Here is a 14483-nt window from a genome sequence, read left to right on the forward strand (position 1 = left end):
CACTTTTGTGGTGGATGAAAGCAGCCATGGTTTGAGATCTCTCTGCTTCCTGGAAAGACGCAGAGCAGGCAGGCTGGGTTGTTGAGATGGGGGTTGAGTTGAGGCCCATGCACTCACTACACAGCCCCACCCATGTCCTCATTTCTACTAAAGGTCCACAGGCTGCCATGGGAAGAAGTAACAGAGCCCAAGACGGCTGAACACAGGGAAACTAGCCAGGTCCTTCAACCAGTAGCTCCTGGCAGGAGTGGCCCCCTCTAGGCTTTGGTCTGGGGTAGTTTGGTAGTTTAGGGGGCAGAGGCATTCAAAATCGCAGCCCTCCTGCTCCCCCACCCCCGTGACTGAATCTCCCAGAGCTCTCTTTCCCCACCAGGACTCAGGGAAGTGAAGGAACTGACTCACAGCCAAGGTGGGAGGCCTGGTGGTTCGAGGAGCAGTGACTGACTTCTTTTCCTTTGTTTGCTCACAGGAGGGGACACATGCCCTGTGTGCACAGAGGTTTGATGTGACAAGTTGATAGACCTCTTAAGGGTTTCAGCAAAGGCCTCCCCACCCGCTCCCCATGCTTTAAGATAATGGTGGGGTGTGTTCCCGGCCCATTTCAGATCTTGGCTACAAAGGCCTTCTCCTGTTTTCTTCCTCCAGCTCAGCTTGCCCACAGGTTCCCAGAGACTCTTGGCAGCTCCCTCTCAGGTAGAATGAAGTTGTGTGCTGCGTGGGAGGCAGTTAGACAGCCAGAGTGTTGCAGCCTCCTTAATGAGGGACAATAGCTCTTCTTGGAGCCATTGAGCGGCAGCTACAAAGGTGGGGAACCCCAATTAGAAAAGAGTGGGAGATGTCGTGGGAGGAAGGCCTGAGGGACGCCTACAGGACAGATCCTTACAGATCCTCATCTCTGGTTACACTGTGAGACCCAAGGGTGGGGATGTGACTGCTTGGATTCAGAATCTCAGATTCATTCTCCTCTCTCTCTCTCTCTCTCTCTCTCTCTCTCCTCTCTCTCTCCTCTCTCTCTCTCTCTCTCTCTCTTCTTTTTTGTGCTAGGGATTAAACCCAGGGCCTCCCATATACTAGGCAAGCACTGAGCTACATCCTCAGCCCATTTAATTTTATTTGGAGACAAAATCTTGCTAAATCTTGCTAAGTTGCCAAGGCTGCCCAAAACTTGCAGTCCTCTTGTCTCAACCTCCCAAGTAGCTGGGATTACGGGCATTAGAGTAGACACCCCAACGCCTGTCTATAGAGCCTACCCCTGCTAGGGACCCTTCAAAACAAAAATTGAAAGGAGAAAGTAAAACTACTGGGAAGAAGACCCCCCCACACACCCCCATCCCCCGGGTCTTCAACTTAGGTATTATAATCCACAAGTAAGAAAAGAATTGACAAGAATTTACTTAATTTTAATGGACATCCCCTTTAAGTTGTGGTAAATGTGTGTGTCTGTGGATATTTATATATAGTAATAACTCGCTTTTTTGATAACTCAGTTGAATCACATTATGTTTACAGCAAGATAATAATCCTGGATTTTCCATGGCTCACTCTGTCAGAGTATAAGATTAGCTCTTGAATTCATTAACAGTCATCTCCTTTTAAATGTCAGATAACTTTTTATATGCCAAGTATTACGCAACACCTTCTGTGCAATTCAAATCAGCTTTACCAAATTAACTAGTTAATCTTTATTGTTTCACGTACAATAAAGAGAAAGGCTTCCAGGTGTTTTTAGGAGAACATAAAATATTATTCACAGTACAGTATAGGTGAAGAGCTGGGTTTTGATTTTCTGCTAAACATTTCACCTTTTCATCAGTTTTTAAATCGTTCCCACCAAAGTGTACACATGAAATAACAAAAGCAGCTTGAGGCTTCTCTGCTTTCTTCCAGTCCCCCATTTTCCTTCCCTCCCATTTAGCCTTGCAGGGTTTTTGTTTTGTTTTGTTTTGTTTTATTGGGTGTTGGGGAGAGTACCAGGAATTGAACCCAGGGGCACTTAAACCACTAGGCCACATCCCAGCCCTTTTATATTTTTTATTTATAGACAGGGTCTCACTGAGTTACTTAGGCCCTCGCTAAGTCACTGAGGCTGGCTTTGAACTCAGTCCTCCTGCCTCAGCCTCCCTACTTGTGTTTCCTTCTCCCTACTTCGCTTTTAGAGACCTGGACCTCTGATTACTCTTTATTATGCTCTCAAGCTATCCAAGAGCTGCAAGTGTCAGGTCTGAAGGCTCTACCCCTGAGAAAACAGGGTAGCTCACAGGACCAGGGATGGAGCCCAGGAGGCTGGGGCAGAGCAGTCCTAGAAATCAGGAACTTTCAGCTTTCCTTTCCAAAGAACCCCTGCCTGAGTGTAATCTCCAAGTCATCAGACCACAGAGATACAGGCTACAAGGACTGCTGAAGAAAGATCCACCCAGGGCTGGCTCCTTCTCACCATCCAGCTCTTGGTTCAGCCACCTCCTCAGAGAGGTCTTTCCTGATCACCTTGAGGCAAGTGGCCAGCACCTCCCCATCACCTTCTATCCTACCACCATTGCATTGTCTTCATAGATGAGTCACCATCTCAAATCATCCCATTATGTGCTCATTTGTCTGACACATGGTAACACTCGATAAGTATCAGTTCAGTGAATAAATGAAAAACAACTCAAGCACATGACATGCTTTCCTGGTTTCAATTTTCTGACATTTTTCTCCTCTTACCTTTACCTTCCAGAATTCTCTTTATATGTGCAATCTTTTCTCCCATCTCCCCGAATTCCCTCTCACTATCGTTGATTTGCTAGAACACTTGCACATAATAGACAAAAGCAGTACTGCACATTCCAGGGGCTACAGAACCTTCACTGAAAACATTCCATCAGGCTAGAATTGATGGCCCCTAAACATTAGGGAGATGAGCCACACAGTTAAGAGAATTGTTAGAGTAAAAGATTTACAGGTCAAGTGGCTGGGAGGGATTTGGCTGAAAGCCCCTCAAGTCCCCATTCTTCAATCTGAGTCCCACATAAGGAGTGAAAGTAATCCCCGCCATTGGAACTGGTCTTGGTTATGCCTTTTGTCCTCTAGCCTAACACAGAATCTTTGGGGATAATGGAGACATTTCCCTCAAATCAGTACTTTGTGATTTCTATTATTCCATCCAGTGATTCATGCAAGATTGTGGACGCGAGTAAGCTTGAAATGCTTTGTCTGATTTGTGCTTGAACCAAATGCTTTCATTAGATCTAGAAAAGGGGAGGAGCTGTCTCACCCCGAGAAACTAATCAGATATATGGCTGAGATGACAAGAAATTGGATATGTATTTGTCCAGGAAAATCTTTATCTCAAGCCATATTTCAAAACAAAGGAAAAGGGTGTGGGTGTTCATTGGAATGATGGCTGCTTGTGGGGACCCACCAACTGTTCATGCCTCATGAATGCTTGCGGGTAATATAAATGGTATGGGAGGGAGAGTTTATGACTGCCCAGAGAGACGGACATCTGAGAGTTAGTCTCCTAGAAAATATGGAAATGATCAAATCCACACCCAGGGTGATCTCATAGCACACTAATGTATATGACCCCAGCAAATCAGTCCCCAAAACTAACAAATAACTTTTCTCCTTGGGAATGAGGATCCAGTGCTACACAGAGGTCAGGCCTCTAGAGGTCAACACACGCTTCCTGTAGAGGTGTGCTGTTGCCCCCTCTCATTCGAACTGAGGCAGGCCCTATCTGCAGATTGCTCTGCTGTCCTTCACTCATGTGTCCCATACCCATCAGTCTGGCATGTGTGGAGCAACTATATGTTCATTTCCAAACCCTGAGCCAGGCACAGCTGTGACAACAGGAACAAGATGGTGGTGCTTCCGTCATCTAGTAGGGAGGAGCACTGCACAGCCTCAGCATCACTGTGGGCAATGGGGACAAGTGACCCCAGAGCACAGATGAGCCAGACCTGAAGGATAAGGGGTCGTCAAAGGGAGGAAGAGTGTTCCCAGGAGAGGGAGGGGCAAGTAAAATCTTGCTCAGGGAACTGAAAGACCAGTGTTGATAACCCTTGCTGTTCCCAGAGTGAGGTCAATGCATCTCACAGAGAGCCCCCCACACCTTCTCCCACCTTCTTCAGAGACTTGCTCAACCTCACTTTCTGGTGGGGACTTCCTCAACTCCCCTGCTTAACCGGTTATATCCCACCATCCTATATATAGAACACCTATAAAAACTTAAATTGAGCAATTTTGCAGGTGTCCTATAAAATGTTATGGGTTTTTATAGGTGACCTGTATACAGAACAATGGAACTTAATGGGTTAAAACCAAAGCCTCCACACTCATCCAGCTGCCCCTCAACCCCTTTCTGCTTCTTTTTCTCCATATCACAAATCACCTACAGACATGACTTGTGTTCCTCTCCTTCTCTCTTCCTTCTCTGTGCAATGGAGGTGCACTCTTCATGGGGGTGCAGACTTCGGCTGCTGGATTCATTCTTCCTGCCATAGAAAAGGCACCCAATAAATATTCCTTGAGTGACTGAATGAGGCCGGAGAGATAGTCCAGGGCCAGGCAGGAAACTTAAACCTTTTAAGCCTGTTGGCCTTCACCCTGAGGGCAATAGCCTTGGACAATTTTAAGCAGAGGAATAATATGGTCAGACTGCCTCTTGGAAAGATCACCCAGGTTGCAGTGCAGGGCACAGGCTGGAAGGCAATTTCAGACCAAGCTTTTCAGTACCTGAAATGTGACATCATTTACATGTGGTGACTGTAGAAGACATGACCTGAAAGATCAGAGACCCCACCCAACCCTGGGCCTCCTCTCTTAGCCCATTCTTCCCTCTCAGCCACTTTTGTTCAAATCACTTTTTCCTAACACATTGACTACATTTTCAGCGTGGAAATAAACTGCAATCTTGCTATAACCTTAATTGTTGCAAGGCAGATTTAGTAACCATTCACAGCTATTTGAAGCTATAAAAGTAACAAAATGATCTCATTTAAAAAGGAGTCTTGGGCAGTGATTTTAGCTCTGCTGTATGCCAGCTGAATGGCTTTGGGCCAGTTGCTTACCCTCCTGGAGCCTCCCAGGTTCCTCATCTGTGAAATGGGGGTACCATACCTGTCTCACAGGGTTGTCCAGAGAATTAAATGAAATAATTACAACCCTGGGAAGGTCCCTTTTTCCACTTCCCTGAGTACTAATTATTAACCAGTCTTGAATTATTCTCTAAACGTTTGGGTCCCCTGCGTTTTCCATGGTAAAAATAGGTGTTATTATTAGTGTTCAATGATGAAAACATTGCTTTTTATAAATATAGGGGGATTTGGACTAGCTCTTATTGCTCTGTGTGTCATGCCTGTGAAAACTGGGCTTTCCATTTCCCTCCCAGGGAGCCCCGCAGTCCTTGGAGGCAGCAGCTCAGAAGACGGGAGAACCTCAAAGTTGTATAAATAAAGGGCTGATTTGTTCAAACGGAAAAGAATTTTACACGCGCAAGCTGCACATCGACATGATGCCGTTCCTGAAGGTGATCTCACACTGAGAAGACGAGGGGTTTTATAGACACATACACAGGAATTCCAGTTAATACACTTCTGCATGGTACAAAAACAGCTTCAGAAGTCCCTCAGTGCTCCTGATTTATCAGAAGGGACAGAAAATACGCAGTTTGTAGCAGATGAGGAAAGAACAAATTAGGACAGTAATCACAGCCAGCCATCGGGAACAAATCAGTTGGGTGTCTAGTTTGGGTGGTGGGGACAGGGAAAAGAGAAGAAAAAGGATAACTTTGAACCACATGATAAAATGGTCAAATATCATTCATTTTATCTTGACAGTAGCTAACATAATTGCTACTGTTTTATCACTGTAACTTGGTAGGGTTGACACTCCTACTGTGGAGAAGACTGATTCTTGAGTTAACTCTTCAGAAGTCAACTGCAGATTCTCTTTTGGATATCTGGCCTTGTTTCCTGTTCTCTAAGAGCCCATTGATCTCCCAAGCTTAGCTTCGTTTCTAGTTAAGGCCACCGAGAGTTCTTGGAGTGAGGATGTCATTTGTCTGTCTTTGCGGTCCTTCCTCCATTCCAGCGTCCCCAGGTACAGGGAGGTGTTCGTCAAGTGCTCCAGGAATTGACCCACCCATTCCCTCCCAAGCCCTCTCTCTAGGGCCTTTCCCACCCATTCTTTACCTCTTCAGAGTTTACTGAACTGGAAATAAATGACCGTGGAGTCAAAGAAAGTGAGCAGGAACAGAGCCATGTCTGGCATGGAAGGATCTCAGGTCCTTCACACTACCTTAGGGGACACCATCCCAAGCCCTTGACAGAAAGTGACTCAGAAAGACAGGGGAGAAGAGAACAGACACTTGTAGTGTTCAAGATGATGGCACTACATAGTGCTGTGTAGATTGGGCCTTTGGAGATCATGAGGGTCACCTTCCCAATCTCAGCCAATTCAGAGCTCTCAGGTGGCACCTCTCTGAGCTTCCCCAAGCCCAGTTCTGCAAGGTGAGGCTTGGATTAAGCGTCAGGCTTTTGACCCAAATCTGTATCTCTTATGGGGCTGGGGAGATAGCTCAGTCGGTAGAGTGCTTGCCTTGTAAGCACAAGGCCCTGAGTTCGATCCCCAGCACCTAAAAAAAAGAAAAAAACAGAAACAAATCTGTCTCTCTTGGTGCCTGCACCACATTTTCCTGGGCTTCCTCTTAGGCTCTTCCCAGTGGTGGGGAGATGGTCACTGGCTTCTCCTTCCCAGGCTTTTCCAGAACTGAATGTGAACTGTCTTTTTTTTTTTTTTTTTTTTTTTTTTTTGCGGTGCTGGGGATTGAACCCTAGTACTTGTGAAGCAAGCACTCTACCAACTGAGCTATATCCCCAGCCCATGAACTGTCTTGAGTGACATGGCCCAATGAAATGTCATCAGCCCAGTCTGAAGTCACAAGGTCTGAGAAGGAAGAAAGGAAGGGTATCTCACAGCATGCTTTAAACTACAAGAGGATGGGAGTGTAGCTCAGTGGTGGAGTGCTTGCCTAGCGTGTGCAAGACCCTGGGTTCAGTCAACGCCACAAAAACAGAAATCACCCAGCAGCAGCTTGGGAGGCTGAGGCAGGAGGATCATGAGTTCAAAGCCAGCCTTAGCAAAAGCAAGGCACTGAGTAATTCAGTGAGACCCTGTCTCTAAATAAAACACAAAATAGGGCTGAGGATGTGGCTCAGTGGTCAAGTACCCGTGAGTTCAATCCCCAGTACCAAAAAAGAAAAAAGAAAAAAAAAAAAAAATACAGAGGGAAAATGATTCTGGGCAGCGAAACAAAAAATGCTTGCTATAAGAATTCCCAAAAAAGTTGAGACGCACTTTTATTTATATTAGTAAAACTATCCCATTTGTTCTTAGTAATGATTTAATTCTTCCCTTAGGACTTGCAAAATTATGGTTGGTACTTCCTGGGATGTGATATCATCATCATTATTGCTATTTATTCATTTAACCAATTTTTTTGAATTTTTTAAATTTGTTTTAATTGGTTATACATGACAGTTGAATGCACTTTGATACATCAAATATTATGGAGTATAATTTCTCATTCTTCTGGTTATACATGATATAGAATACCACCGGTCATATAGTTATATATGTGCATGGGGTAATAATGTACCCCACGATTCATTCTACTGTCCTTCCTACTCCCATACCCCCTCCCCTCCCCTCACTCCCCACTACCTAAAGTAACTCTATTATTCCCTAGCTGCCCCAAACTGTGAATTAGCATCTTCATATCAGAGAAAAACGTTCGACTTTTGGTTTTTGGGGATTGACTTATTTTGCTTAGCATGATATTCTCCAGCTCCATCCTTTTACTGAAAAATGCCATAAATTCATTCTTCTTTAAGGTTAAGTAATATTTCATCATATATAATCGCATTTTTTTTATCCATTCATCCTAGGTTGGTTCCATAGTTTAGCTATTGTGAATTGACCTACTATAAACATTGATGTGGCTGTATCACTGTAATATGCCTATTTTAAGTCCTTTGGGTTTAAACCGAGGAGTGGGATAGCTGGGTCAAATGGTGGTTCCATTCCAAGTTTTCTGAGAAATCTCCATACTGCTTTCCATAGTGGTTGTACCAGTTTGCAGTCCTACCAGCAATGTATGAGTGTACTTTTTTTCCAAGATCTGGTATATTGTGAATGCCTCACTCTTCTTTGCTAAGGATTTAGCTATTCTGGGTTGGTTGGTTGGTTTGTTTTCCAAATGAATTTCATGATTGCTTTTTCTAGTTCTATGGAGAATGTCATTGAGATTTTAATTGGAATTGCATTAAATCTGTATAACACTTTTGGTAGTATGGCCATCTTGACAATATTAATTCTGCCTATCCAGGAGCATGGAGGTCTTTCCATCTTCTAAGGTCTTCTTCATTTTCTTTCTTTAATGTTCTGTAATTTTCTCTGTAGAGGTCTTTTACCTCCTATGTTAGATTGATTCCCGAGTATTTTATTTTTTGAAGCTCGTGTGAATGAGGTAGTTTTTCTAATTTCTCTTTCAGTAGATCATCATTGATGTATAGGAATGTATTTGATTTATGGGTGTTGATTTCATTTAACCAATATTTAAGCTCCTGCTACCTACTATGTGTCTCCTACTTTCTGGACATCAGGTACATCTGTGAACAAAACAGACCACCATAGGCTGAGGCTGTTGCTCAAAGGAAGAACACGTGTCCAGCATGTGTGAGGCCCCGGGTTCCATCCCCAGCACCACAAAATGAAAAACAAAAACACAATATGGGGGGACCAAGATCCCTACCCTGTTCCACACTGGTGTGGGCAACAGATGCTATCAGCCAATAAGCAAAGTGCCCAATGTGTAAAAAGTTGCTCCTTGATAAGGAAATGAGATAAGAATATATTTATGGAGCATCTAAGAACTTTAGAATTCAGAGTGGGAAATTTTACAATAATTTTTTCATGTATTTGGTGTTCACGAAGCTTTTGTATTATACTTTTTTGTTCAACACTTTTGGCACAACACTAAAGACGGAAAAATGCCATCATCCTTCAGTCCCCCTTTCCAGTCCACTCTACTCAAGACTCGGTGAGTGGAATTCCACAGGACTCACAGAACACTTCCTCCCAGACCAGTCCTTGCCCAGAAAACTGCACCTTCTCTTGGAAATGTTGAATGTTAACAGCTCACCCTAGATTGGCCTTCTCCCTATTGATGAGGTAGATCCTGGATTCTTGAGGAATGCATCATAAAATGATACCGTCCCAGGCTGGAGTTGTGGCTCAGTGTTAGAGCACTTGCCTAGCATGTGTGAGGCACTGGGTTCGATTCTTAGCACAGTACATAAATAAATAAATAATAAATAAATGTTCATCAACAACTAAAAAAAAAAAGATACCATCTCAGGGTTATACAGACAAGAATGGTTAGTTCAAACAGAAAAAAGCACCCAGGCTGGAGCTGCATGAACCAACCCAGTCTATGCATTTCATTCATGTATTTCCTGCCCATTATCAGGACACTTCATTCATTTTTGCCTGATGCACACAGAAGGGGATGAGGGTAGCAGATAAGAAAGATGGAGGCAGTAAAAGGAAATGGAAAGAATGTAAATAAACACAGTTGCTAACATTACTGCGCACTTATTCTGTTAGGCTCTGTTCTAAGTTTTATGTGCAGGAACTCATTTAATTCACAAACTGAAGCTAAGAACGTACCTATTTTACAGATGAGAAAATTAAGGCACTGAGAAGTTAAGTAACTTGCAGAATGTTCAGAGAGTAAAGAGCAGACGCAAATTCACAGGCAGGCAGCCCAGCTTCAAACTCATGTTCTCAGTCATCTGCTATAAAGCTTTGCTGCACACCCCAGCTATAGCTATATCATCTGTTATAAAGCTTAGCTGCACACCCTATCCAATCAAAAGTGCTGCCTGCCATATTAACTACACTCTCAGCACACTCCTTCTAGAAAACCCCACTGTGTGCATGCATTTAGTCTGCTATAGGAAGATTTTCTTATCCTGCAAGACTCTGCCTTATCCTCTAGGCCTACCTGAGTTCTGTGGAAGTATAAGGATGTCTCTCCCAGCAATCATGTAGTTCCTTCAAACAACTTATATTGAGCATCCTCTGTGTATCAGACACTATGCAGGCCCTGAGGATACAGGGATGAATCATGTCCACCCTGGCCTCCAGGAACCTATAATCTGAGAGGGGGGTAAACAATGTAACAGATAATATCAACATAATGTTGTGGCAGAGGCAGGCTCGGTGAGCTATGGGAGAGACCATTTATTTTTCAGTTATTGCACATGGAATCCTCCCCTTAGTTAAGAATCTCTTTACAACACTAAAGACAGTGTTATAGCTGATAACCTGTTTATAACCTGCTTCTGTCAGGCATCAATTTGAGAAAACACAATTGATTCTGAGTAAACCTGAGTTCATATAAAAATTGAACTATGTTTGAGTTGGTTTTTTTTTTTTTTTTTTTTAATCTATTCTCTTTTTCAAAAAGAAATGGTGGGGCTGGGGTTGTGGCTCAGTGGTAGAGCGCTCAACCAGCACACACATGAGGTCCTGGGTTCAATCCTTAGTACTACATAAAAATAAAGGCATTGAGTCCACCTACAATTAATATATATATATGTATATATATTTATATGTATATGAAATCATAATTGATTAATGAATTAGAATAGAGACTGTAAATTTTCAGGGTTAGGTCATTGTGGTAAGAAAGAAAATGGCAATAATGTCTATGAATGCTTAGGTACACATTCGAATGTACTTACACTCCACATTAACATGAAAAGGAATGTATGTTATGCCCAGAAGACACGAAGAATGAGAAATAAACTTCCACCCACAGGCATCACAGTTAGAGCATTGTGTCCTCAGGTGCAAGGTAGAAGGACCTGCCTTAAAGCAGGCACAAGAGCCAGCCACGCCTGAGGTCAGAGCAGCCCTCCCACCTGTGGGCAGATGTCAGACATCCCACCAAGTAGAGGGTGACTGTCACTGAATCCTGTGGTCACATTGAGGTGGAACAACATAAATTTCAATGACTGAAAGTAGAAGGAAAATAATGCTTGGCTTAAGATACTGTCCAAAGATGGAGCAGGGTACCTTAGGAGATAAATTCTGGTCCCTAGAGTCATTTAAAGGTGCTTTGTTAACTACTTGGCAGGAACAGTGCAGAGGGATCACAGCTCGGTTTCAAGATTCAGTGATTCCATGACACTTGAATAATATTTCCGGGAAAAATATTCAGGACAGCAGGTCTTAAATTTTCAAAAGAAAGAAGCTTGGGATTAAAGTGGAATATGATCAATATTAAGGTGTCAGGCTAGTAGCTGGGAAACCCTGGGTCTTCTCCGACTCTGAGTGACCTTGAAATGCTCTGGGACTCCCATTTCCTCTTTGTAAACTGGAGATGATAATACTGGGACCTCCACACCTGCCTCTTAACAGTGAAGTGAGAATCACATGAAATAATAGCTTTCAAAGAATTTTCACATCTATAAAGCACACACCTAGTGAGAGAGAAAGGAACGAACATTCATTGATCCCTGCTGAGGGCCAGGTCCCTCATATATTGAGCCTTATTTAATCTTCCTGCCCACCTCCTCTTTCTAGTAAGTATGCAGATCTCCCCTGCGCAGATGAGGAAACTGAGGCTCAGAAATGATCAGTGGCATGGCTGGCAGCAGCAGGAGCTGGGTTTCAAGGCCATTAAGTCCACAGCGCCCAATACTGGGGGAGTTCTGCTTATTCTGTTCCCATGACCAGCTTAATTGTACATCCCTGTTCTGGCCTCAGAACCTGAGAAGGGAGCAAAGATTTGATAACATATCTTAAACCTATTAATAATGACACAAGGTAACTAAGTCAGTTTTGTTTTGTTTTATATCAGGGATTGAACCCGGGCACATTCTACACTGAGCTATACCCCCAGTTCTTTTTGTTTTATTTTATTTTACTTTATTTTGAGACAGGGTCTTGCTAAATTGTTCAGGCTAGCCTCAAATTTGTAATCCTCCTGCCTCAGTCTGAAAATAGTATAGTAATTTACATTTGTGTATCACATGGTGTATTACATAGAATTTCCAAATGTATTTTTTCAGTTAAACCTTTCAGGAACTCTGTACAATATTCATCATTACTGTCATTTCACAGATGGAGAAGCTGCACTGTGGTTCAATGATAAGTCATGCAGGTCGCCAGAGGCAGATAGGAGTGCCCCTTCTTTCTCCTGCATCCTGTGTTCCCCCATCCTCCCACCAGTTCACTAGGAAAACCTGCTGTGGGCCTAGGCATACTGTGCTCAGGTGGGGTGCTGGGCATGAGGACAGAGGACAGAACTGCTAGAAGAAACTGAGACTCAAGGTTAAGGAACTCTCCTGTGGTCTGGAAGACATGAGATGCAGGAGTTAGGACTTCAGTCTAATTCCAGGATCTACACTCGGTGTCTGGGAAGAGCCTCTCACATGCTGGTTTCAGCATTGCCCTTGGTGTTTACAGAGAGTCTGTTAATCTCCTCCCTCCCTGTCCCAGGCCTATAATTCCACACTGCTGCTCTTTCTAAATACAGCTCAGTTCTTATCAATGGTTCATTTGAAAGTCCTTACTGTGTCCCCACTGGTCTTCCAGTTAAATTCCCAGTAGCAAAGATATATATCCCTTGAAAAAAGAAACATATAACAAATGCAGCTTTTCTACAACTCCACACTGCATCCTGCAAGATATAGCCTGGGTCTAATTTACACTGTCCACACGCTGCAATCACACAGGACTGCCCCTAACCAGCGCATGCAGCTTCCTCTGCCTGGAATTGTCCTACCTCTCTTCGCTGCAAGATTTAGCACTATGTCCACTGGTAAACAAATCTTCCCAGCCTAATTTAGCTTCACCTCCCATGAGGTCTCGAGGAACCTGTTATAATCTGTCACAATATTTACCGCACTGCATTGCAACTGTGAAGTTTCTTATCATTTCTCCACAAGTCAGTAAGCTTCCTACAAATAGAGTTTTCCTCTCTGCCTCCAATGCCTCGCACACGGCAGACTCTCAACTAATGTCCATTAGCTGAATAAATAGAGGGAGAACTAATGATTTTGCCAGAATAACAGAGCTGAGATATGAATTTGTATATTTTCTTAGGTTATTTAATGTATTCATCAAGTACTACAGTTTAAGCATCAATAAACTGAAAATCTGAAATGCAAAATGCTCCAAAATCTGAAACTTTCTGAACACCAAGGAGAGGCCACAAGTGGAAATTTCTACATCTGACCTTATATGACAAGATACAGTCCAAATGCACAAAAAATGTTTGAACTTATCTTCAGGCTATGTGTATAAGGTATATCTGAAACGTAAATGAATTTCATGTTTAGGCTTGAGTCCCATTCCAAAGATATCTCCTTATGCATATGCAAATATTTCAAAAAAACACAAAATTCAAAAGGCATGTGCCACCACAACAGCCCCAGTTTTATTTTTTTTAATTTAAATTATAAATATATATTTAATTTAAATTTTATATATATATATATATATATATATATATATATATATATGCTGGGTATAGTGGCACATACTTGTAATCCCAGGAACTGAGGAGGCAGATGCAGGAGGATTACAAATTTGAGGCCAGCCTAAGCAACTTAGTGAGGATTTGTCTCAAAATAAAAAATAAAAAATGACTGGAGAGGTAGCTAAGTGGTAGAGCATCCCTGGGTTTAATCCCCAGTGCTACAAACAATAAAGTAAAATCTGAAGCGTACTTACGAGGTTTTAAATTTTTCAAGTATGATATGGTACGTCTCCAGCTTCCCAGTTCCTTTCCGTTAGACAACCTCTATTGCTCGTTTCCTATGTGCCGTCTGCAATGTATTATGCATGTATGAGCAAATACATATAGATGAATAGGAAATAGAAATTTTGTGCAAATTACTAAAAAGAACAATTTTTAAAAAGAAATTTTGTGCAAATTTAATATATTATACACATTTTTCAGAGTCTTATTATTTTTCATTTAGTAATTCTTAGAGCTCTATGTTAATTCATAAAGAGATACCTTGTTCTTCTTAATGGTTGTATGGTATTCCATTGTATAAATTACCATGATTTATTTAAAGTTTAAAGTTGATGGGACATTTAGGTTATTTCCAATCTGTCCCAATGAATGAATGACCTAAGGTATGTTATTTCACACCTGTGTTCACATATCTCAAAAAAAGATAGCTTTTTTGACACTTTTCTAAGCAACATACAATTGAATGGACAGAATTTCAAATTAAGACTTTTTTTTCCTAACAAGGATTTGCTTGAAGGACTTTCCATGTCTCTGACTCTGCCTCCAATTCTCCATCTGTGAAATGAGAATATTCCTTTCTCTGAAGGCTCACAGCTACATGTTGTTAAGGCTGAAGGTTTTGCCAGGTGTGATGGTACATGCCTGTAATCCCAGTGACTCAGGCAGT

At 42.4% G+C, this 14483-nt stretch overlaps 1 protein-coding gene across 1 annotated transcript in view; it reads left to right on the forward strand.

Moving 5' to 3' along the window:
• Kiaa2012 (KIAA2012 ortholog) overlaps nucleotides 1-14483 on the forward strand; it is a 123141-nt gene that overhangs the window by 74846 nt on the left and 33812 nt on the right. The window contains exon 13 of the mRNA XM_047542946.1: nucleotides 5358-5509. Within this exon, the coding sequence (XP_047398902.1) occupies nucleotides 5358-5509 (152 nt within the window). The remainder of the gene's footprint in view (nucleotides 1-5357; nucleotides 5510-14483) is intronic.

The sequence above is a fragment of the Sciurus carolinensis genome, chromosome 3 (genome assembly GCF_902686445.1).
Source record: "Sciurus carolinensis chromosome 3, mSciCar1.2, whole genome shotgun sequence".
Classification (NCBI taxonomy): Eukaryota; Metazoa; Chordata; class Mammalia; order Rodentia; family Sciuridae; genus Sciurus; species Sciurus carolinensis.